This window comes from Pecten maximus, chromosome 3, assembly GCF_902652985.1.
Source record: "Pecten maximus chromosome 3, xPecMax1.1, whole genome shotgun sequence".
Lineage (NCBI taxonomy): Eukaryota > Metazoa > Mollusca > Bivalvia > Pectinida > Pectinidae > Pecten > Pecten maximus.
The window spans coordinates 39507726-39534531 of record NC_047017.1 but is presented as its reverse complement, the minus strand read 5'-3'; the positions used below and the strand labels follow the sequence as shown (position 1 = coordinate 39534531).

Sequence of the window (26806 nt, the reverse complement as noted above, 5' to 3'; positions counted from 1 at the left end):
ATTTTAGCTCATCTGGTCCGAAGGGTCAAATATGAGCTTATGTCATACCGTGTTTGTCGTCATTGTTTATCGTCCATCCATCTGTCCGTCAATTTATTCAAACGACTTCTTATTCTGAACTACTGATTGGAATTTCACTTAATTTGACTGGAAGCATCCTAAGTTAGAATTGATTCAAAATTGTAAAAACTGTTGCCCCAACGTCAGACGGCTGAGAGGCAATTTGAAGTTGTCATTCAAAATTACCCTTTTGGGGCCTCACCCCTCTGTCCCCACAGGCCTCACAAGCCTCATTTATATAAATTTATGATTGCTGTCCCCTAATGATGTTTCCAACCAAATTCGGATGTAATCCACCCAAGGGTTAAAATGGAATAGGGTTTTAAAGCAATAATTCACCAAATTTCCCCCTTTGGGGACTGCCACTTGGGCCTCTTGGGTCATATCAGCATTATTTATGTAAAATATAATTGCCCTCCCCCAATGATGGTTCACAACAAATCTGGATGTTATCCACCCAAGGGTTAAGGAGGAGTAGGGTTTTAAATCAAAATTCAGTAAAGTTCCCCCTTTTGGGCCCGCCTCTCAGGCCTTAGGGGTCAAACCAGTCTCATTGATATAAAATATGATCGACCTCCCCTAATGATGTTTCACACTAAATTTGTATAAAATCCACTTAAGGATTATAGAGGAGAAGTTCCCCTTTTGGGGCCCCTCCCCCTCGGGCCCAGGGGGTCAGACTAGCTTCATTTATATATCAAAGGGCCAAAGGCGCTGAGAAATCTGGTTATTCCTGTTCCAACATATTCAAGAAAACATGTATAACATATTATCTGCTGACAACTTTCCAACAGCTAAGTATAGATCTTTCCCTATTCCTTTAATGCTTGTGGAAGATTATTGATATACTCCTGAATCAGTAAAGCTGCTTGTAAACTTTGAAAAAAATCAACTGAACGACAAATCGGTCTATTAACAGAACATGTTGTACAACCAAAGATGAAATCAAAGATGTACACAGACTAAGTTTTTTTAAATTTTGGTTTGTACTATAAGATGTTAATTAGGCCTAGCAAACATCTATTTTATGACCCCTAGTAACATATTTTAACTCTATGGAAAATTGCGGTCGCGTTGTCCGAGTACTACAGTAGATTCTTTTCAAATAAACAAATAATAAACTTATTTAATAAAATCCTAATGAAAAACGGCAAGGTAGTTTATTACAACTTGCCTTCAATTCCTGATGATATTTCTTGCGTATTCTAGCGACATACAAATGAATATGAAACTGAGAACGGTTATAAAGGAATAGGATTTTATAACAAAAATTCACCAAAGTTCCCCATTTAAGGCCCCACCTCTCATGCCCCAGGGGTCACACAAGCCTCATTTATATAAAATATGACCGCCCTTCCCTAAGAATGTTTCACGTCATATTTGGTTCAAATCCACCAAAGGGTTAAGGAGGAGTAGGATTTTATAGCAAAACTTCACCAAAATTCCCCTTTTCAACATAACATTAGAAAGTCAACAGATACCGTCCTTACATATTACATAAGAAAGCCAACAGATACTCGTCCTTACTTACATATTACATTAGAAGCCAACAGATACTCGTCCTTACTTACATATTACATTAGAAAGTCAACAGATACTCGTCCTTACTTACATATTATATTAGAAAGTCAACAGATACTCGTCCTTACTAACATTCGGACTAAATATTCAGTCTTACGTCATGCAGCTACACGATTAATTGTATCGTGTATTATATTACAGCATATAGAGATCTCCCTAAATCAGCAGATACATGAGTGTCTTGAGAGTTTTAATTGTATCACGACATAAAATGTATAGAGATCCCCTTAATCAGCATGCATGGTAGTGTCTGCAGAGCTTTTGATTGTATCGTGACAAAAAACACTTGTCAAACATGAAAGCTCTGTCTCAAAGGGTTAATTTAATGAAGGTCAAAGATCTCGGTATAGCCAGCAGGTCCGCAAATGTAGCAGCAATGGGAAGGTCTTTTTATAAGGAACACGTATGTGAAATACCTAAGCTGTATTTTATAACAAGACGCCCAATAGGCATGTATCACTCACCTGTTATTCATCGTATCAATGATTCAATGCCTTCCAGTTAATCAAAAGATGTTTTAGCAAAGTTGACTCCTGTAACATTGAGTGTGTTTTTTTTTTATTTTGCAAACATTGTCGGAGTCGATTGCAGAAACCTACCTAGCTGTTAATGGATGAAGCTGCCACTGGAGTGATAGCAATAGCTCTTCTGGGCTTCATCCAGGCGGGGTAAAAATGAGTTTTCATTTCTAACGAGATTTTTTGAAAATTAAATCATGCTGATGACATTTCATAATTTGACAAGGTACATCAGTCTTTTGTCATTATTCATTTGTAAGTAATCACGACTCAGAGAAGCTTGAAGGGATATTGGCAAAGAGCCAAAACATTTCTTTTTAATAATTATATATACATGTATATAACATTAGCAAAATATTTCGAATAAGAACAAAAAACTAGAATTATTTTATTTCATTTATTTGAATGAAATTTGTGATGCACTCCATCTACACATGACCATGCCTAACAAACAGTATCCATGTATTTCTCAAGCTTTTGCATTTTGACATGGCTTTCATACAACACTTCCAGCTTATCAACCAAACTAACCATAAATTACCCTTAGCTAAAAATCTTGATCTACCTCCAAATTCCATCTGAAGGAGAGTTTAGACTGAAGTATGGGAAACTATGACCTTTAAACATTCATACACATTTGAACACACTTCAATAAAACATGATAGTAGGCTCCCTTACTTTATATTAATGATTACCTATTACTGAAGTAACAGAAAATGTGATGTGAATTGAATGATAATCAAAATGAAAGTATATATATGATAAATTGTCCTATGTTGAATGACATTCTTAACTTTAATAAAAGAAAAATATATGCACATCTAAGTTAATGTACAAAGTGTACTTTCTACCGGTGAGGAAAATGCTTTGACAAAATGTACAAGATCGGGACTTTTTCTCAATCTGATCAATGGCAGAACTAATTCATATACCATGAATCTGGTTTAAATTAATTCCATTAAACAACAAACACAAAGAGTTACAAGCCATGCTTGATTTATATCCACTTAACAACAGTTATCTGGAAAATGAAGTGTTCATAGAACACAATCAATCCATAGTTTAAATCCCTGAAATATATTGAAATATATTAAATGATTCATCAGAGACGGATCATGGACGTAACCAAACAGCCACAGCTGAAGAAAAGGAAACAAGCTTCGAAAATAAAATGTACAATATCAAGGGTAAAACTGTCTGCTGCCGGCAGGTATTTACAACTGTACAAAATAAATATCAATTTACATTAGTTACAGGAATAAAATAAGCTACAATTTTTTTGATAAAAAAATTCAGATGGATTCAAATTTAAAATCTTAAGATTAAAGAGTTTTCTTTTAAGAATGTACACACCATAAATAGCACAGACATATGACATTTTCATAAATAACTGAATACTACACATATTCTCACTATGTACACTGTATCAACACTACAAACACTTAGAATAACACACTGTTCACAAATTAACTGACTCGGTCACTAAAGAACAACAAAATCAATTCCAGAAATTTTTTCTCCAGAATCAACCTCAGTGTTGCTGTCTGAGAATATTGCAGGTCTATAGGGTGGTGGTGATTTTTTTTTCAATGGCTACAACTTTCAGGCTATTAGAAATGTTTAAAATGTCATATAGCCCATTATGTATTTTTTATATCATGATAAATTAAACATGACAATCATTTTCTGAGTACCGGTGATCAATTTCATGCTCCCAGGTGAAAAAATTGATTTGTAACAGAATTGATGCCCTGCAAACATTACCTCAGGATTTCAATGTCTCGCAAACATTATCTCAGGTTTTTAATGTCTCAAAAACATTATACCTAGGTTTTCAATGTCGAAAACTTTACCCCAGTTTTTCGATGTCTCGCAAACATTACCCCATGTATTCAATGTCTCGTAAATATCACCCCATGTATTCAAATTCTCGTGAATATTACACCAGGTATTCAACGTCTTGTGAATATTACACCAGGTATTTGATATCTCGTGAATATTACAGCAGGTATTAGATATCTCGTGAATATTACACCAGGTATTTGATATCTCGTGAATATTACACCAGGTATTCAATGTCTCGTGAATATTACACCAGGTATTCAACGTCTTGTGAATATTACACCAGGTATTTGATATCTCGTGAATATTACAGCAGGTATTAGATATCTCGTGAATATTACACCAGGTATTTGATATCTCGTGAATATTACACCAGGTATTCAATGTCTCGTGAATATTACACCAGGTATTCAACGTCTTGTGAATATTACACCAGGTATTTGATATCTCGTGAATATTACACCAGGTATTCAACGTCTTGTGAATATTACACCAGGTATTTGATATCTCGTGAATATTACACCAGGTATTTGATATCTCGTGAATATTACACCAGGTATTCAACATCTTGTGAATATTACACCAGGTATTCAACGTCTTGTGAATATTACACCAGGTATTCAAAGTCTCGTGAATATTACACCAGGTATTTGATATCTCGTGAATATTACACCAGGTATTTGATATCTCGTGAATATTACACCAGGTATTCGATATCTCGTGAATATTACACCAGGTATTTGATATCTCGTGAATATTACACCAGGTATTCAAAGTGTCGTGAATATTACACCAGGTATTTGATATCTCGTGAATATTACACCAGGTATTCGATATCTCATGAATATTACACCAGGTATTAGATATCTCGTGAATATTACACCAGGTATTAGATATCTCGTGAATATTACACCAGGTATTCAAAGTCTCATGAATATTAACCAGGTATTCTATGTCAATAAAGCACAAAACAAACTTGAAATTAATTCTTATTAAGTAGGTCAAAGTTCATGGTCAAGGGCACCAGATCCACAACAGATCAAGTACTAATGGAAAGGTCTTGTGACAAAGAATTAACACTCCAGCATTTTTGATATAAAAAAAAAAGAAAGAAAAAGTTGTTTGCATAAAGAACTCATAAAGTGGTTTAAAACAAGCTAAAGGAGCCCAAATCCAGAGCATCTCAAATACAAGGCAATGCTGATTGTGTTTTGAAAATAGGGACATTTAAGATATCACTTTGATATTTCTTTTAACACACTTACAGTATCAAAGGCAGGTGTAATATTTACTAGAAGGTATTAACCAAAACTTATTTCTTTTACCACATGGCCTTGTTTCAAGCAACCTACACATCTCCCATCAATGGCATCAAAGCAAGAACATAACTCCAGCATCAATTACCATGCATTATCCACAAAACTTTTTTTTTGTATTGGAAAGCATGTACTGCATGTGTTTAAATTTTTCCAGCACAATAAACTATATTTCATTGCTATTCCATATGCTATTTGCCTGCTTGTTGTACACATGATCAGAGTACAGACAAAATGACAAATTGATCACTATACACACTGATTCATTTCTCTGATCATCATCACAAACCAGCATAGTGGGTAACAATACATGTCCCCTACCAGCCCTCACTAAAAATAGTACAGGGACTTTGACCCAAAAACCCCAAACTCTTAGTTTGTCCTGGATGTTAAGGTCCTTTATATATAACCATCATAGAATGAAGAAGTCACTATAGTGTGACAAACTTCGACATTACATACGTACAAGACGTACAGAGGAAACATAAGACCTCTCAGTTTCACCAGCAGGGGACTAATTAATAGTATGACTGGCTGTGATAGATGTAAAAATTCTATTCAATTACTATTATTCTTATAAAATCCAATTCTATATTGCTGTAGAGTGACTATTGCACTTACTGAAAAATCCTTTGCCTTGTAGAAGGTTGAAGTTTACATATACTTTTTATTATCAATCAAATTTTTACAAGTGAATTCAAAATTTCAAAATAATGTTGTATTAACTTACAAATCAAAAACACCATTAAAAGTGGTATGTTAAGGAGAGGTTTGCCCGCTGACACTACACAACACGGTCAAGACTTATCTATGATTTTCTCTTCACCTCCAAATAAGTCGAAAACTTGTTATCACAATCGGGTGATGAGGACTACACACATGAGTAAAGCATTGAGGGAGCATACGACAGTAGGAGCTACACAATGATTGCTTTGTATTAGGTAAAAGAAAAACTTTTTAAATGAACGTTGCAATGTGTAATGATCTGATCAAAAGAATGAACTGATGACAATGATTTAACTTTCTAGAGATTCTGACTTCTTCATTTAACCGTTCTTATTATGCACAATGTGACATATTAACCATATATGCTTACTTTTAACAAAATGCTAACAAACTTTCTCGGTTAATATTAACATTGAAGCACTTTCTGCTGTGTTATAAACCCCTTTTACTCACAGGACTTTCAACAGTGGAAATAATTTAACTTGGAAAATAAAATTTATGTATTTAAAATTCATTAATAAAGTCAAATAATCTAGAGATTCTCAAGTTCTGAAACACTCTTGAAGAATTATAACTCTTTTACATTATAATAATGATGAGTTACAAATATTTATCCAACGGATACCATGATACTTTTAGTTGATAATAATTATGTTGAATGATTTCCACTATGTGGATGATTGTTTGAAGTCAATTGCTAACCAAATTAATTTTAATTGAGTGATATTTCATTGAATTTGAAAATAAGTGAATTACTTTTAGTGAAATCTCGGAAATTATATTTCATCTTTAAAGTACAAATGTTACATGTCATCTTTAAAGTAGAAATGTGAGCAGTATAATGAATCATCACTCTCGGAGACAATCTGAAGTACCATGCATAACAAGTCTGAGAAACAAGTATAGGAATGTGAGTAACTCAGTCATGTTGAATGGTATACATGATACCTGCTATATGCCGGTTGATTTGGTCTATCTCAGATATTGTGCATAACGTATCTGGGTCACCTGAGATATAGGTAAGGAATTCGATATCAACCATTAACATGGGATTTTTATCCTGTACATCTAAATGTATTAGACTAACAATGTTAATCATTCTTGTTACAGCAAGCATTTTTGGGCAATTGTAACTTTGCACTGCAATTTCACTTTGAAAGCAGAACACACCTTTCTCTTTTATTTGTAAGTTGTTTATCTCCTTAGTCATTCACTGAATTGGACCACACTCCATGGACTCAGTAAAGGAAATCTCCCAGTTTGGACCTCATCAATTCCCAGCTATTAATCCAGCAGTACTCATCATGTTAAGAGCCTGCACACTGTGAAGATTTTTAGCCACTTGACTCACTATCCAGTTCCTGTTGAAACCATGAGCTATCAGGTTACACCTATCCAACCATTATCTGTTAAGAAGCTCATAATCTTGCGTCGATGGGTTTTGTCAAGCCCACTTGGATAGCGGATTTTTATTTTTGGTAGCCCCTGTCGTCGCTGTAAATAGTCCTGTAATAATAGATGTTATAACAATACCTATAAATCCTAGAGGTGTGTAGACCATGTTATAACAATACCTATAAATCCTAGAGGTGTGTAGATCATGTTATAACAATACCTATAAATCCTAGGTGTGTAGATCATGTTATAACAATACCTATAAATCCTAGAGGTGTGTAGACCATGTTATAACAATACCTATAAACTCTAGGTGTGTAGATCATGTTATAACAATACCTATACATTTTAGAGGTGTGCAGATCATGTTACAGGTGTGTATAGCAAAGTCGTGACAAAGCTATAAACATCACAATTTCATTGTAGTAAGAATTGCTTAGGAAACATGGGTAACATGTTAGCACAACAGTACATGCAATACAAATGTAGTAATTGTGAATGTGCCAACAAAATGATGTTGAAACATGACCAGCACATAATATTTCTCAAATGCATACTATTTTGACTTTTCCCTAAGACTGTCATCCCTTTATAAAACTACTGATCCCATTGATTAGTGTTGTGTTGCAACCAACACACAATCTTGTTTAAATTTGTGTAGAAGTGGTTTAGGATGAGATTCATTTAAAACAAGAGGACCATTGGCCTTAACGATCATCCAAGTTTTGATGCATTTTGGAAAATTTGATTCCAGTGACTTTGAAGTCAACCTTGATAACCCAAGCATGCTACTAGCCAAATATCAGGTTTTGAAGTGTGTTGGTTCTCCAAAAGAAGACATTTAAATGATTTTATCATATTTGAGCCTGATGGTCTGGAATGAAGGTCAAGGTCATTTAGTTTAACAAACTTCATAGCCCAGCATGCTAAAGGCTGAACATCGGGTATCTGGGCCTCTTGGATTTTTGAGAAATATGTCCTGTCAAGATTTTAGTATATTTGACCCCTCTGAACTCCAAGGACCCCTCTGAACTCAAAGGAAGTTCAAAGTCATTTATTTGAATAGTCTTAAAAGCTCTCCACCTCAGCAAGCTAAATGCCTTATATCAGGTCTCTAGGCCTCTTGCTTAGTGAGAAAATGTTTCAAGATTTTAGAATATTTGACCCCATGACCTTGAATGAAGGTCAGTCATTCATTTATACACTTAAGATAGCCCTTCATCCCAGCATGCTATATAGGCCCAATATCAGGTCTCAGGGCCTCTTGCATAATGAAAAGTCGTTTAAAAGATTTTAGCATATATATTTGACCTCTGTGAACTTGAATGAAGGTCAAGGTCATTCTTTGAACAATCATGACAGCTGATCATTCCAGCATGCTATAGGCCCAATATCAGGTCTAGGCCTCTTGCATTGCTTAAGGAGAAGAAGTTGTTTGAACTATCTTTTAACCCTTCACCCCAGCATCAGGCCTCTTGGATATTGAGAATTTGAAAATGTAAATTGACAAAAAGGTTATAACATATGAATGACCCTTCAATCCCTATAATTCGTTTTTGTGATTTTTTTTCTTCATTTTTTTGAAGTTGAAATACTTTAGATTAATCATTCATAATAATCGGTCATTCCATACCTTAATGATACAGGTCTTGATAGTTAGGTAGTTCCCTGGAGTCATACCGATGGAGTTGCACAGCTATTAAATAAATAAGAATCAATAAATATTTATGACTTGAAGCAAGTGTTGTTTATGGTAGCATAGTCAAGAGGGATAATATTTATTGTATCACATAATGATATTTTACATAACAAGTGAAAGATTGAATTGTATGTGAAAGCAAATTTATATTCAATTTAATCCTGAAAATCACCATCACTGCATCTGAAATTATTTCCCAAGTCAAACAACTTTAATAATTACCAACATAATAGGTAAACAAAAGAAAAAAACCAAGTCTATAACCAATCTACAGTCTAAGTTGGAACCAATTAATTAAAATGTTTTCTTCAAGAAAACTAAATATCATTTGTTGGCTAGAAGACTATACCTTGTTCACCAGGACATTTAACCTATCATGGCTAATCTCATTAATAAATATATCTCTTGATGTGAAGTCATGTCCTGTTAATGCTGGTAGCACAAGTTGTCAGTCTATTAATTAAGATATATGCAGAAAATTGTTTATCCTAGGGAGGGAATGGAGGAGGGAAGAAAAAAAAAGTATTATACATGTAGCTATAGGTTGATAAAAAGAATTATAAATGAAGCTACAGGTTGATAGTGTTTGTTTCTAAATCAAGCCAATTCTGGTAAGGGATCTCAACTTTTTTCATAGTAAGCAAGGCTAGCTCTCAGTCTGAATTAAGTCTAGTCAAAAATAATTTACCTGTCAAAAGCCATCAATGTTTGGCAGTGCAAGTACTGAATATATCCCTTTGATTTCCATTTTTAAGCATAAGAATTAATGCATTTGCTTTAATAAAATCCATTTACAAATATTATTTCCATTCTTAAACATAAGAATTAATGCATTTGCTTTAAATATAATCAAATTACCATCTCACCTCAAGTACAGGTGAATTCACTTTTTTAGCAATTGTATAAATAGAGATTACACAACGAGTGGTTGTTGTATATATGGTATTTCTTTCACTCGAGTAAGTTATTTTTCAAATGTTACAAAAACACAAGATTTAGCGAGTGTTTTTTGTCACTTTTGAAAAATAACTAACGAAAGTGAAAGAAATACCACATACACCAACCTCGAGTTAGGGAGTCCTTGTGTCTACCACAACTGAACAGCTATTCTGATAATGAAGTGACCTGTTTTGTATCAATGTGTGCTTTTTTTTCACAATATCAGGTGTGGTGTAAGGATATGACCTAATTTGAAATGCTGCTAATTAATATGCAAAACTGACAAATTCAGAAATGTATGAAAACTTTACAATTTATTACAAATCATAACAAAATAATTAGTAGGTATATTCTTTGAAAGCAATAAATTGATAACAAGAGGCCCAAAGGGCCTTAACAGTCACCTGAGATTTGAAATATTTCGGCCAACTAAATTGACCCTTTTTGGCCCCACCCATCAGTCCTAATGGGGTCAGTCTATGAAGGGTATTTGATTCTAACATATAGTAGATAAGAAGATTTTTGAAATTTCAGTCAATTTGACCCTTTTTGGCCCCGCCCACCAGCCCCTGCGGGTCAACCAGGGCCAACATGTACATAACATCAAACTATAATCCCATGCTGATAATTTGAACCAAGTTAGAATGAATTCCAATACAAATCCAACAAATAATAGTCAAAAATGTGATTTCCCTGTATAAACTATAGTAAAGTTTACCCCCTCCCCAGGGGCAAACGTGAGACCCCAGGGTCATGAAATTCACAATTTTGGTAAAGCACCTAAAGAGCCTTCCATCTATGAAGAGTATTTGATTCTAACATATCTGAGAGTAGAGAAGAAGATTTTTGAAATTTCAGTCAATTTGACCCTTTTTGGCCCCGCCCACCAGCCCCTGGGGGTCAACCAGGGCCAATATGTACATAACATCAAACTGTAATCCAATGCTGATAATTTGAACCAAGTTAGAATGAATTCCAATAGAAATCAAACAAATAATAGTCAAAAATGTGATTTCCCTATATAAACTATAGTAAAGTTTACCCCCTCCCCAGGGGCAAACGTGAGACCCCAGGGTCATGAAATTCACAATTTTGGTAAAGCACATTAAGACCCTTCCATCTATGAAGAGTATTTGATTCTACCACATCTGAGAGTAGAGAAGAAGATTTTTGAAATTTCAGTCAATTTGACCCGTTTTGGCCCCGCCCACCAGCCCCTGGGGGTCAACCAGGGCCAACATGTACATAACATCAAACTGTCATCCCATGCTGATAATTTGAACCAAGTTAGAATGAATTCCAATACAAATCCAACAAATAATAGTCAAAAATGTGATTTCCCTATATAAACTATAGTAAAGTTTACCCCATCCCCAGGGGCAAACGTGAGACCCCAGGGTCATGCAATTCACAATTTTGGTAAAGCACCACAAGACCCTTTCATCTATAAAGAGTGTTTGACTCCACCATATCTGAGAGTAGAGAAGAAGATTTTTGAAGTTTTAGTCAATTTGACCCTTTTTGGCCCCACCCCTCAGGCCCCTGGGGGGTGGGGACCATATAATTCACAATTTTGGTTGACCTTCAGCGATAGAAACTTTCTGCCAAATTTCATTGAATTTTGTTAAGTGGTTTTGGAGAAGAAGTCGAAAATGTAAAAAGTTTACGGACGCACGACGGACGACGACGGACAAAAGGCGATTAGAATAGGTCACTTGAGACTTCGTCTCAGGTGACCTAAAAATATATATATTTTCAAGAATATAACCATACAACAGCAAACTACTTCTTATGCATTATCATTTCCAGGACATCGTGAAGCGGCCTTCAAGTGTTTGCCAATCAAATTGCATTGAACCATATGCATGTGATTAAAGAATAGTCCCAGTCAAAGTTCACTGTGTAACGGTGTAAACCAATCAAAACGCATTAAGAGTTTATTCCACGTGTTCCACAGTTGTAATGATTATAAACTGAATGTTACTCAACAGTTGTAATGATTATTTCATGCCTTGGGAGTTGAATAACACCCACCTATTGTGGTAGAAATAATTATTTACAATAGGGATTTGTAATGACATATGGTGTAAGAGGGCAATCATGGCAATATATGGCAGGGGAGACAATCAGTCTCATGTTCAGTAGTGTATATATGTGTAGTATTAGGCCATCTGTTGATTTCTAGTCATATACTACCAAACAATTACCACGATGCCTACCTTCCTTTCTCGCTCTGACAACATGTCGTAGCCAGGGAAGGCTGCCATTTCCTTGCTATCATTCTCCTCATCTTCATCTTTTGATTCTGAAAAAGGAAAAAACCAGTTACAATACAACTTCATAGAAGCAATTTAATTATAGGCATTTTAGTAACTCAGAAAAGTGGAAATATTCAGTAAATTCAAGGATAATCATAATGAGTGAATTAAGAATGACATAAATTTGAAACATACAGAAATTTATAAACTGCAGAAGCTATCTCTGTAATCAAATTTTCTTCTCATGGACCTGCTTTCTGTTTCAGTTGGATGGACCATGGATACAAGTGTACTTTCAGACAATTGACCAGGATTTTTGCTTGCATGAGGAAAGGGAAACAATATGTACCGGGGGTTATTTCAATACCAGTGAAAAACAAACATACTGGGTATTGCTTGACCACCAAAAACCATGAAACCTGAACTAGCTTTGAGCAAAATCCCTCAAGGAATGATACCATTAGAGTGCTGACCAACTTTAGCTCTACTTTCATAGTATATACGTACAAGGCGTACGGACAGAAAACCTGTAGCCTCCCTGATTTCACTACTAGGGGAATAACAAACGAAGCATCACAGACGTATTGCTGAATTAAGACATCTCTAGTAACAAATAGCAAAATTGACTGCAGTGGAGATTCCATCTGCTTAAAAGGTACAGGATCAAACAGTAACCCTTGTGACAATTGTGGAAAAGGAACTTTTTCAGAATTATAAAATTTACCACATTAAATGATAGGCAAGCAACTTAATGGCAGGAAAACGATGAAATAGACCTCTGCTTTTAAACCAAAAGAATGTAAGGATTCAATTATAACAGGGATTGATGGTTGTATACATTTATGTTTACATTCCTAATACAAATAACAAATAGACATTCTTAATGTTCCCATTTGAAAATGTAGAATGATACCTAACTGTTTCCACAGTTACTGTTAACATTATTGTCACATCAATATAATTTAAGCACTGATGTTATTTTTAATACAGGAGAAAAACAAGTAGTATATAAATATAAAATGGCAGGAAATAAGAAGACATTTTTTTTCCATTACATTCCTGAATGTTTTACTGAAGGTTATCCTATGTCATTTTAAGGAACTTTTATTTGCTTTAAAAAGGCTGTGGTTGCATTTGTGATGTTGTGATGGACAGTGAACAATTATGTTTTTACATTTTTGAACCTCACTTGAATGGCATACTATAATCAAGTTTAATTCTTAAATCGATTAATCCACGATGTCAGTCATGTTTCTTGATAAACATCACAATTCCCCATGTGCAAGATTCCTGTGAATTACTCTCCCAGTATATTTTGGTGCCTAAGTTTTTAAATTGTACTCAATTTACTGTTGTTTTCCTCTCTCTCTCCTTGTATTACCTGATCTATACCATAATTAGAGATCTGACATCTTTCGTTAGAAGAAACTTGTCTTGGAAATTTAATTTGTTCCCAATGAATGGGCCTACCTTATCTGTTCCAGTGATTTGTTAAATCGCATATTCATGTTATATACTTTGTACACTCTCCACTGATTTAAAACATGCAACTAATTCATTGCTATCGGAATCTCTGTTGCAGATACGCTAATGTTAGGTTTCGCCTCATAATCACTTCAACCAGTTTGGCCATTTTTGTGTGGCCTTTTTCTTGGAAATGACGAATCAATCAGAAGTATTCTACTTTCACTTTAAGTATCAAATATAAAAACAATCAGATTTCACTTATCAATTTCTAATAAAAAAATCCGAGACTAAAAACAATATTTGATGGGCAACAGCCATATTTATCAACCAAAGAACTTGATGCGACTTTCCAATGACATATAAAATCTTGAATTATATTACTTAATCACAAACAAATATGTACTTCGCAGCAGGAGATAGGATTGTCTAGTGTACTGTTAGCGTTTTTTGGGAAGAATTATTTCAGGTCCCATCCTCAACTCATTGGGATTTGTTTCCCTCGAGAGCTCCGAATGAATTTGTTCTAGCAAAAGTTTGTGATGATAGCCTTAGGCTGTTTTACAGCACCTAATAAATCAAACTGACGCTTCAGTTATCAATCACCTAAAATGATTTGTAGATTCAATATATTTTTAGAGAAAACAAATTCCATTATACACAATCATTTTTTAAAAGTATATATACACTGCAGACAATCTTTTGAAATTGAGTAAATATGACTAATAATTGTATGTACTGGGTTTTTTTGTCTGATAACTTCTGACCATAATACTTTTATTGTCTATGAATAATCATTTTGGCCACTGTTGATTTACAAATCCTCAAAATGTAGAAAATTTGTTAAATTGAGAGCATATTTTCAAAAAATAATCTTTTGAGAAAAAATTTCTATGCAAAAAGGAACCCTCCCTTGATCTCCCTGAAACTGTTATCAAGGTGGATTCTTTTCATCAAAAACTGCCATTGTAATTGACAAATCAATGATCCTCCATTGTAATTGACAAATCAATGATCCTCCATTGTAATTGACAAATCAATGATCCTCCATTGTAATTGACAAATCAATGATCCTCCATTGTAATTGACAAATCAATGATCCTCCATTGTAATTGACAAATCAATGATCCTCCATTGTAATTGACAAATCAATGATCCTCCATTGTAATTGACAAATCAATGATCCTCCATTGTAATTGACAAATCAATGATCCTCCATTGTAATTGACAAATCAATGATCCTCCATTGTAATTGACAAATCAATGATCCTCCATTGTAATTGACAAATCAATGATCCTCCATTGTAATTGACAAATCAATGATCCTCCATTGTAATTGACAAATCAATGATCCTCCATTGTAATTGACAAATCAATGATCCTCCATTGTAATTGACAAATCAATGATCCTCCATTGTAATTGACAAATCAATGATCCTCCATTGTAATTGACAAATCAATGATCCTCAAGAAATTGCAAAGTTAATGTTTGTGATGCACTAATAATGTTTCAACAAGTCAAAAGAGTGAGCAAAGTTTTTTTATGGATGGAAGTGTATACTTCTTAAAAAAAGGTATACTTCTTAAAAAATTTGAAGATTATAAACACTACTTTTATATGTTTCCTTACCTTCGTCGTCTATAAGTATATCTAATTTTTCTCTGAAAAGGAAAACAATTTATTAGACAAAGTTCTACTCCTGAACAGTTCACACATAGAAAATCATAGCTTTATTGACAGAACATCAAATATTGCATACTGACTTTTAGCTCTGGATTGGCACTTTTTGTTAACCTAACATTTATGGAAGATGTGGCACCTTCAAAGCAAACACATTGTTGTTATCTGGGCAATGACGTAGCCTTCAACTGACAAATCTTCTTTTAAGAGTTACAGAAATCAATAGTTGTAGAAATGATTATTATGTATTGTTGGAACTTACTCTATGACGGCGGCAGCTTTTTTTGAGACCATTGATCCTCTCTTGATTAGCGGCGAGCAATTGCCCTGTAAAAAACATAACCAGCCAAAACTATTGTAAACATGAGATATCTGGAACCACTACCAGTTTTGGCTCTCTGACAAGACAGCAGTGATGTGTGCTTTGCTCCAGTGACTACTAGTCTGCTGTGTATGACAAAATTAGTTGTCAATTCTGATTTCTGTGAACAAGTATTCATCTTACGAAAGAGTGTCAATATAACATGATCACACAATGTTATTGGCATTAACAGATTTCATTGTTAATATGCTTTCCTCAATCACACAATATTTTTTTTATATCATTTATTTATTGTGTGTTTTATACACTTACAATTACATTTATGTTCATAATATCCCTGATATTCATTCAATTTCTAATGTAGTTGATCACATATTTCAGCAAAACCAACTGTCATTGTTCATATGGCGATGCACTTGATATTTATATGTAATAATGAACAGTAAAAAAAACCAATTTACTGTGATGTCGCTTTAACACTCTGAAGTGCAAATTATGATAAAATGTGCAATATAAAGCGAAGTTAACAACTCCACCATGTGATGACACATTCCAAACAACTTTTTTTATAGTGCTAATTTGAGTACAAGTCTTCATAGTAAAACAAAATATCTGCATGATAAAAATACCCCAATGCATTTTGTAAAAGTTCAAGAAAATTAATATTTTTGAGTAAAAAACTTTCTCATGAAAGGCATTCTGTGACATATAGACTTAAATACAGCTTGTATCTAAAATTTATTCTCATCCAATGTACATGTTATAACAACCAACTTCTCCATCATAACAAATAATCACACACACATTCATCAGATACAAAATCGAATATATGATTTATCATCATATGGGATTCATGTTATATGGCAGGTTCTTTAATATTAATCTTGTATAAAAAGAAAATGAAGATAAACATTTAGGAAATATATTGATAATGAACTATATAAAATGCCAAAAATATGTTGAGAAAAAGTGCAATTTGGCAAATGGAAATAAATAGATATACTGCCATGAAACATCAACTTACTAGATTCACTTCTTAGCAACTTGGGAGTGAACGCGACACTCACCAGCTTTTTCTTATTGTCTCTCTTCTTATCTCGTTTAAATTTTTCCTCTTCAAAATGTTCTATATCTGTGGAGAAAAAAATCATGTTGTAATTATGGCTGCATTTCATAATATCAGGAAACGGCACAAGATTACTTTTAAATGCTGTTATATCTCGCTAAAAAAATCAAAAGTGGTCATGTGTGATGTTCACCTCTTTCAGTTTAATCATAAGACTAGCAATTTGAAACTAGATATTGTGATGTTGTGAATATGAAGTAAATCTAAATGTGTTGAGGGGGAGAAATCAAGTACACAACCTTTTTACTTCAAAACTTATTTCATCCTTCATTCTTGACTGATGGCCACCAAAATCTAATCAACACTCAACTGTAACTATAAGTAATCAAAACAAGAGGCCAATGGGGCCTGTATTGCTCACCTGGTTGGACTTGACCAACTGTCAAAATAATGTTCATGTTCAATTTGTTAATATATAGCTTTATTTGTCAATCTCGAACAATGCTATATATGGTTATAGTGTGGGGATCCCAACTGCTTTAAAGAAATAACAAAGTCCAGACTCTCTAAGGGTTATGGAAAGACCTCGGGGATTGTTAAACTAAGTCCCTTAGGGTGGGGATAGACCCTTGGGCCTATTTTTAGATCAGAATTGTGTTTATCCCTTAACGTCCAGTGATGCAATACACGGTTATGGGATGGAGGATCACAGCAACCATTATGCAAAATCTGTTCCCCTTTCCCCTAGGATGCTTCTGACTAAAGTGGGTTCAAATCCATTGTTAACTTTATGACAAGTAGTGATTTAAAGGAATAACCTCTATTTCCCCTATTGGGCCATGTCCCTTTAGCCCCATTGGGGATCATAATCAACAATTATGCAAAATCTCTTCCCCTTCCCCAAGGATGTTTCTGATCAAATTGGGTTCAAATCAATTCATAACTTTATGGCTAGTATTGATTTAAAGGAAAAGCCTCCATTTCCCCTATTGGGCCCCACCCCTTTGGCCCCACTGGGGGTCAGCACCACCGTTTATGCAAAATCTGTTCCCCTTACTCAAAGGATGTTTTTGAGAAAAATTCAAGTTCAAATCCATTCATAACTTAATGACTAGTAGCGATTTAAAGGAATTGCCTCAATTTCCCCTATTGGGCCCCACCCCCCTTGGGAGTCAGAGTCTCCATTTATGCAAAATCTGATCCTCTTCCCCCAAGGATGTTTTTTAACCAAATTAAGTCCAAATCCATTCATAACTTATGACATTTAGCAATTTAAATAAATTAACTTTATTTCCCCTATTTGACCCGTCCCTCTGGCCCCTAAGGGATCAGAATCGTAATTTATAATGTAAAATCTGTTCCCCTTCCCACAAGGATCTTTCAGGCTGTATTTGGTTGAAATCCATTCCCAACTTTTTGACAAGTAGCGATTTACAGGAATTGCCTCAATTTCCCCTATTGGGCCCTGCCCCTCTGGCCCCTGGGGGATCAGCCTAGTCTCACCGTTTATGCAAAATCTGTTCTTCTTCCCCCAAAAATGTTTCTGACCAAATTAAGATCAAATCCATTCATAACTTTATGACTAGTAGCGATTTTGGTCCAGGTGAGTTAAAAATATCTACTCACCATCAAGTTTTGTGATTCCATTTTTCCTGTACCTCATGAGTGACTTTATTCGAGTCTTCAGTTCTTTTTCTTCTGCAAAATTTAGATTAAAATGACTATTATATGTGATTTCCTTTTTCAGAATAAAGAAAGTCTCCTTTGACACTATTCATTAGAAACTGAATTTTAATATGACAAACTGGTTAATACATGATATTAAAATACTTAAGTCACACTACAGATTTCACCGATCTTGACTGTATCAGTAAATAAATTGTTCTACTTCAGTAGATATTTCTGTACTTACTCTGAATATTTTCAAGAAAAGCCTCATGTTCTGCTAAAGAATGAAATTGAGAAAACACTTTTACTTTTTCCTGCAGATCTCTGAAAAAAAAACCAATCACAATATTGTCATATCTGGGACTTTGCATGAAAGGCAGAGATGATAAAGAATGACAGGGCATGTACTTGTATCCCACTATATCGAGAACTCTGATTATTCATTCATTAAGTCAAAGATTGAAAACATTTTTGTTCAATATAAATTACCCAGAATGTAATTAACAATTTCAGATGCACCAGACATACGTATCTATTGACATATTAATCTCTCCAGTATACCAACAGAACTTACTTATCCTCCTTTGACATTTTTTTCTTTGGTGTTTGACATTTTTGTTTGCCCAGTGTTGTGGCTGCTTGAATTAAGTTATACTCTCGTGCTACACATTTTCGTCTTTCTCGCTCTTTTAACCTTGTCCTGTATCTGTCAACTTGTGCTAATTTAACAGCTGTTCAAAACAAAACAAAGTGGTATTATATTGTATTGTGAATATGTAAATCTGTCAAAAGATATTAAGTAAATCAACTTAATATCTAACAGGCCACTTAGCAACCATAACAGTAGAATGGATATTAAAGGGTATGTTTTGAGCAGTGCAAGTGTTGAACTGTTTTTCATTAGGTAAAAAGATCAATATAACCAAAAAAACTTTCTTTTTAGATAAAATAATTGTTTTCACAACATATTTTTCGTTTTCTTTGATCATTATTATTTTCCATTGTGGATTAGACATTCTTATCCTCAACCATTGCTTTATACCCAGTAAAATACAGTACTATGTTTGAATAGAAATCACCATGTAGATTCTTTTTGTTTTTGTGTAAAATACATTTTTCATTACTACATAAAATACTAGAAATATCTCATACACAAAATAAAATCTCCAGTGTAGAACAATACATTCCAGGTTTTAATTTCCATAAAATCCTGTTGGAAGGATTTCCTGTACTGATGACCAAGTCAATTTACCCACCATGTGTAAACATATCATCTGAAAACTGACCAGATCCCCAGACAAGTCAGACAATTTAAATAATGGAAAAATAAAACTCAAATAAAATATCGGAGATAACTATTTCTACAATTGCCATAACTTACCAACATCTATATCTTCATCATCGTAATTGTTTGCTAGACTACTGACTAGAGTTTCTGCCTCATTATCATGCTCCTGGAATGGGAAATGATACAAATTAGTTTTAATGATAATGTTGATGATGGTAAGGGATGACTCATACTTTTTACCTTAACAAGTTAAATATGTAAACAGGAAAAATATTTGGTAAAATTCCTGAATACTTGAGATAACTAAAGGAGCATTGTACAATAATATAACTTGATTTGAATGGATGCAACGATGAATATACTATTCTTAACACTAATTCTTAATTCAGCATAAATGCAGAAAAATTTAAGCATACTTTTTATTTTTAATTTTCCATTAAATAACCACCTCTTACCCGTTCAAAGTCATCTCTATATGGCATATATCCTAGTTCATGCTGTTCCTGTATATTCAGATCCAATGGACTGATTGGCACTGTAATACTTGGTGACAACGGACCTGTAGACAGTCAATACACATCTCTATCATAACTTATATCATAATTACATCTTAACAAGCATTGTATTCAAAAATTCCACTAGCACTTAACCTTTCTAAAAGTAAATGATTATGATAGATGATATTAAACTTAATGGTTGCAGAAAAACACTTCATCTAAAAAAGTTAATCAAATAGATAGGCTTACAATCCGATATTTATAAGTTGACTATAATATTTTAGAGATGGTGAAAATCCAGAAAACTTGTGTAATACAGAACTTCTTACCTCCATCGGGACAGGAATGATCTGTCACATTGCTGCCAATGGTATCAACACATAATATCTCTGAAATAGAAAATGAACAAAATAAAAACTATTTACAAATTAAATCCCAGACAAAAGTAATATAAAAATTTCAGGATTTGTAAATGAATGAAATGTCAAAATAAAAATCAGATACCACTTATAATGATGGCTGATAAGATTTAGAAAACTTGTAGAGAACTTACCTCTACCAATTGTACCTTGAATGAAAAACTTGACATAATGTTCCTCGCATTCTGAAAAAGAATGAGAAATGTACAGAACTATGATGAGAATCTTATACAATTATATAACATAAACATTTTGTTCTTCCAGGTTTAAATAGCTATGATACAAGACATCACAAGAAATACAAATCACTCTTGTGTACGGACCCACTGAATTATTGTGCAATCAATAAGCCCTGATGCCAATTTGTTTGAGTTGTTGTCATATATTTGACACAAAAGTTAAGGTAAAAAACAAAAGCGTTAATCAAAAAAGTTCCATCAGAAATGAGCAAAAAGTTACAGGAAAATATTAAGTAATGTATCAACAGATACATTTGAAGCAAAACTACAATAAATTGATGAAAGGTTGACTAAATTCTGTTTGGAATTTTCACGATACTGATGTAGTAATGGACAAACAGTTGTTGAAATTTCCTCCAACTTGGACAGTGACACAGATGAAAATAACCAGTGAATGGATAGAACAAAATATGATGAAAACTTGACTTCAGAGATTTCAAAATCTGTCAATCTAGTACAGGTCCGATACATGCCTGATAATCTAAAGGGTTCTGATGTTAATGAATTATGGGCAAGATTGTCGGAAAATTTGGGACTTCCATTACATCAGCTCACCAAGTACATGCACATTATAAAATGATAATAGAATGAAAATTTTAATACATTTTATAATAACTTATTTTAAAACAATGAAGTGTGCTGTTTTGAGTTATTTCATTTACCAGAAAATCACTTTGCCTAAGGCGAATGGAAGAAAAAAAACAAAAAAACAACAAGGATTTGGATGAGTGGATTGAGAATTCATACAAGTAGATTCTTTTGTGTCACTAATCCTATCCCTAGTGTTTTAAAAAAAATTTCCAGACCCCTGACTGGACTAGTATGCTTCCAACCAGCGAATGGATTCAGGCTTTAACTTGCAACTAAGGCTAGTTCTAGGTAAATTCTTACTTAACTTGATTTTGATTGAAATTGACTTAAAAGTGAAGACGTTAGAGAGAGCAACATAAGAAATGATATATCCCCTCACTGAAGGGATAATGTGGAGAGAGAGAGAGAGAGAGAGAGGGGGGGGGGGGGGGGGGGGGGGGGGGGGGAGAACGGACATCATACCATACCTGGTCCTTTCCTTGATTCTACATGGTTGGCTACATCCTCCCTGAAAAAGTCAACAACATGATTGTATTGTCTACAACACATAAATACCAGAAGTCATAAAACTTCATGTTCCTTTTGATTAATTGCAATCACAATGTTTTTGTTATAATATATTTATGTTAGTTCACTAACTATTAATTATCACGTTTTTTTTTAAAATCATTAACATTTGTTTTCAATACATGACATGCTAAGTAAATCAGGAAAATCTGTCTTTCAGGTTTCCACTAGCAAGGATGTTGTATGAGTATGCACACATAATCTATTTGATCTGCACTGAATTCATCTTCCTTCTCACCAGTTGCCAAAGCCATACTGTTCCACAGCATCCAGAAGCATCATCTCTTCAACTAATGACCATGGCTTTGGAATGTCAAACGCACCTACAGACGTGTCATCATCTCCCTACAACATCAACATGATAATATTACAGGTGATTAAAATAATTTCTGCAACAGTGTAAGGCCCTTACAGGGCTTTGATTAAGTACTCGTCCACTCGCCTGGATGAGTGAAAATGTCACGGTTCCTGGTAGGTTCATCCTTACCACTCATCCATGTGCTGAGTAAACTTTTCTCTCTAAGGTAATAGGTCACGTCCGTATAATCCCAACACCGTGCAAAACAATTCATATTAAATTGATACCATAATGAAAGTTATGACAACAAAAATTAAATAAACAAATTATTTTTCTTGCATTTTCCGTCAGTAATTTCATCTGGTCGTAATCATTTGTGCGCTTTAATCTAACAATAGTATGATATCTAAAGCGTCTATAGGAAGCCCATTAAATCGAGGAATTTCCCTTTTTTTTCAGTATAGTTGAACGGATATGGCCACTGAAAAAGTCCAAAAAGAAAACAAAAGACTAGCCAGAAAAGTTGTTTACAGTAATAAAGCCAAATTCACCCCTTTTGGCCTTGGTGGGAGGGTTTCAACAATTATGAACTCCCACCACCTAGGGATGTTTCCAGTTACTGTAAATGTTAATTAGTGGTTAATTATATAAGGTGGAGCACAACACTTGTACACTTTTCGCATAAAAATGTATAGCAAAGTTGACTAGCCGACGAATGTTTGGTCTGAATGGCAATGTTCGTGCACAGGTAACATGATTGTCTGAGTGAAGATACACCTGGAATAAGTCTACACAGGTTAGCCACACACGTACCTATGTCTGGTTAACTTGCAATTTCATGCCTCTAAAGAATTTAGGGAGCTTATCTAAAATGGGTTTTTCGTGAAACAGCTACAATAATATCATTGTATTAGTGTTTATGTTGTGCCAGGCTTGTTTCGTAAAAAAAAAATAAAAAAATAAAAGAATGCTAAAAAGCTCAAATTAGAAAGTTTATATGGTTTTACATGATATTATTAAATAGCCTTTTATATCATGAAAATTATCAATATGACACTATTTTAATCATTTGAACAAAAATAAGCCTAGCACAACATAGATAAACACTAATACAATGATATTATTGTAACTGTTTCACAAAAAAAAAATTTAGATAAGTTCTTTGATTTCCATAGATTCTCAGGGTGTGAAAAATGCACTCGTCCTGGACGAGTTAAATGTGGCTGGGGACGAGTGAATATCGTTTTTGCACTCGTACCTGGTGACGAGTAAATTTTAAAAGAAAATAATAAATAAATCACGTTTATACTATAGATTATCTTTGGCGTTTATTCCACGAATTCTATAGAATTTTCTAAACATATTAAGATTAAATCATACTTAAGGTAAGTTCCATCTAGCAGTGAGCCCTCTCTCCGCAATTGATCTGTTAAATGTCTACGTGAAACTGATGCGTTTATGTGATCAAGAAGGGCGAGACTAATACAAGTAAATAACAGAAATAAATCTGGACCCGGTATCATATCAATTACGACAATTTTTGACGGTACTCAGAATGACAATATTTAAATTGAAAACAAGCGAGTCGTGCTTCTGAACACTTTTATATCTCGTTTTATTGTATTCTAATATTAAAAAGTATCACAGGCAAATATATGATTAAACTTTATTTAAAACGAAAGTCCGGAAAAAGATTTTAATGATTAGAACCGACTTGTTAGTTCCTGTTAGGCCATAGCGAAGCGAATGATATTGTAATAGGGTTCTCTCCGGGGTGCGTCAATCCCGACCAGCGTCGGACAGATAGATCCCAAATGTGTGATCGTATAGTTTGTTTTTACCGTTACTATCTCCCGACACCGGTCAGCGAACAAGTCCCCAGAGAGAACCTCGCCCACTAGCTGATTACAGGCAGCTATTAACCCAAGTTCGAAGGATGTGGCGGAGCAATTAATTAATGTCGAACAAACACCGTGAATAAAGTTATCTATAGGTTTATTATAGAATACAGATTAAAGATTATAGACAATACATATAAGCCTAAACAAAGCAAGTGTAAATTAGACAGAGCCTACAGCTAACATTCCCACAGTAAATTCTCCTACTTCTCCCACTAGCAATACACCAGCCCCACTCCCTACGTATACACACCCTAAGTGCCCTAACATGCGTACACAATGTACGCGTGCTGTTGTCAGCACTATGTGGCAACTGTGTGGCAACTGTTGTCAGTGCCTGATAGAGAGGGTATCCTCTCCTGAGGGGTTGGCTGGTTATCCGGCCATGCAAGTCACCGTTTATCGCTGTGCAGTCCCTTTTTATACCCCAGCCCAGTGGTCCTACATGCAACGTGGCATACCCATTCTGATTGGCTAAATCCATGGCATATGCGCAGTGAGCGCAGAACGTCTTCCGGCAACTCACCAAGACCCGGTCAATCTCAAAGGTCAACACCAAGTTAACACAGATTGCACCGCGGATCCAGATAGCAGCCAATACACAACCGGAAGCATACGCAGAATGTGTACAGCTCTATCATACCGGTCTTACAATAAAAAGGATGGTATGAATAAAGGGTCCCACAGCGATAACGGTATCAACACTGATATAATTAATAGTAAGGCTAGTGACCTGTTTTCCCACAATATACTAACTCTTTTTTTTATGAAATGTTCACAAAACTGCAGTTCAAATTAATGATCAAAACATTTTTTTTGAAAAAACATTTTCACATGTTTTGTCTTTTTTTTTTAAATTGAAAATTAGAAGTCAGAGGGACGAGTGATTCTAGTTCAGGGATGTGGTTCTCGAGCGGCACTCGTCCCCCCTTGGACAAGTCCTTTCAAAAATATTTTTCTCGCCCTGGATTCTGATTATATACCAATTATAAACTAGGTCATTTTGTCCAATTCAATTACCGTAATTTTCTATTGAATTTTCTGTTTTTAATGTTTCTGAATCTTTCTTTTACCAAATATACCACATCAAAACATTTGTGGAGGGTTCATCATTGATTACAAACCATTTGGTTATTACTCAAATGTTACCCGACACAAGTGTCGAAGCACCTTAAGGAAGTAATTTCAATAAATTGCTCACCAAGTGCCTGCTTTTTTTAAACTGGTTGCAGAACTCAATAAACCTATTGATTCACTTTTTTTTTTACTTAACCTAACCTCCTCTTAATAAGGTTTTGTTAATAAAATTTTAACGAAATCATACATAGTACAAATTATGGTGTGTTTATTTTTATTAATCTTTGAAATTAAACATTGTTCATTTACAATGTAATCATTGATTACACGAAAGGAAAAAGACTGTCTTTTACGATTAAGGTGCCAATATATATGATCAATAAATCATGGACATGTCAACTTATGAAACCTCAATATTGAGGGGAAATCTCCCTCATTCCACAGCCAAAATGATGGGTAACATGAAGTTATGTAGACAGATATCCACGGTGAATTTGTCTGGAGGGCTGCATGACACGAACTTGCATATCTATCGATTAACTCAGTTTTTTTAAAAAGTATATTCTTTGTAATCAAGGAATAAGAAGGTAAAGGAGTTTCCTCGGCATTGAAGTGTGGGAATTCCCAATGCTTCCGGCTTTGGGGCACCGGTGGGGGAACCAACTTACCGCTATGTGATAATCATGGTCACGTTTGTGGGTTCCACTCTCTGCTCCACACGAAAAGCACTGTAAATAAATGCAATTTTAATAGAAAATAAGAATACGACAAAATATAAATGTAAGACATCACAATCATCACATATTCGATTGATAATAATGCAGATCGACTCCAAACAATATGCACGCTACTACGTCATATTTACCTGTAAACAAAGGTCAAAGTCTGGGCATTCAGAGCACTTGATTCTAAACCCATAAATATCCCCCTGGCAGTAATTGCAATGGTACTTTGCCATTCCTTTGCAACCTCCCAAGATCTTCACCCATTCAGTTGTTAATAAATTGTCATTTTGTGATCCAAGTCTTCAGAAAAACGCAAATATTTGGCCCTAGACCACATCTTTTGTCTTTTCAAGCATTCGTGACGTCAGAGCCATCCCATCATTCCACTTTGTAGCACTTCCGGCATGTCGAGTGAAGGTCGGTGCAAATAACTACCTCAAACAGTTAAAGTAGGAGTTTCTGGCAGTGTATCAGACTTAAACTTCCCCATTTTAAAGCTTGACATAGTGCATACAATTATTGTTATAATAAAAATATTCTTTCAGGAAATGACTTGATGATTTGCAGCTGCTGGGAGGTTTTGCCTGAAAGACCTAGGCCCACTGTATGGCGCGGGAAGGATGTCACAATAAATATTTTAGCCTAGGCAGAAATTATTTTGACTTGGCGAAA

The 26806-nt window shown here is 34.5% G+C and overlaps 1 protein-coding gene across 2 annotated transcripts; it reads right to left on the bottom strand.

Annotated features, from left to right (window-relative positions):
* Positions 1 to 2542: 2542 nt before the first annotated feature.
* Positions 2543 to 26506, bottom strand: LOC117324140 (transcriptional adapter 2-beta-like). 2 transcript variants are annotated; one of them, XM_033879811.1, is made up of 17 exons: positions 26275 to 26506; positions 26078 to 26137; positions 22375 to 22481; positions 22037 to 22077; positions 20874 to 20924; positions 20650 to 20709; positions 20279 to 20382; positions 19917 to 19989; positions 19110 to 19266; positions 18780 to 18859; positions 18494 to 18565; positions 16869 to 16933; positions 15742 to 15806; positions 15429 to 15460; positions 12296 to 12381; positions 9072 to 9134; positions 2543 to 7549 (listed from the first exon to the last, which is right to left on the bottom strand). In XM_033879811.1, exons 1-17 carry the CDS (start codon positions 26365 to 26367, stop codon positions 7424 to 7426), a joined length of 1335 nt encoding a protein of 444 aa, XP_033735702.1. In that variant the 5' UTR covers positions 26368 to 26506; the 3' UTR covers positions 2543 to 7423. The 2 variants fall into 2 exon arrangements, 1 of the variants encoding a protein (XP_033735702.1); XR_004531900.1 differs by having other exon boundaries at positions 7472 to 7549; positions 16826 to 16933.
* Positions 26507 to 26806: the final 300 nt, after the last annotated feature.

What these genes read in the sequence shown, in the direction of transcription:
- LOC117324140 (XM_033879811.1), bottom strand. Translation starts at nt 26,367, where the DNA reads ATGGCAAAGTACCATTGCAATTACTGCCAGGGGGATATTTATGGGTTT. An exon ending in AAAATGTCAAAGGAGGATAA is followed by an intron (nt 18,860 to 19,109) that starts GTAAGTTCTGTT and finishes TTTTTTTTTCAG; the next exon opens with AGATCTGCAGGAAAAAGTAA. An exon ending in TTTTCTTGAAAATATTCAGA is followed by an intron (nt 18,566 to 18,779) that starts GTAAGTACAGAA and finishes TAAATTTTGCAG; the next exon opens with AAGAAAAAGAACTGAAGACT.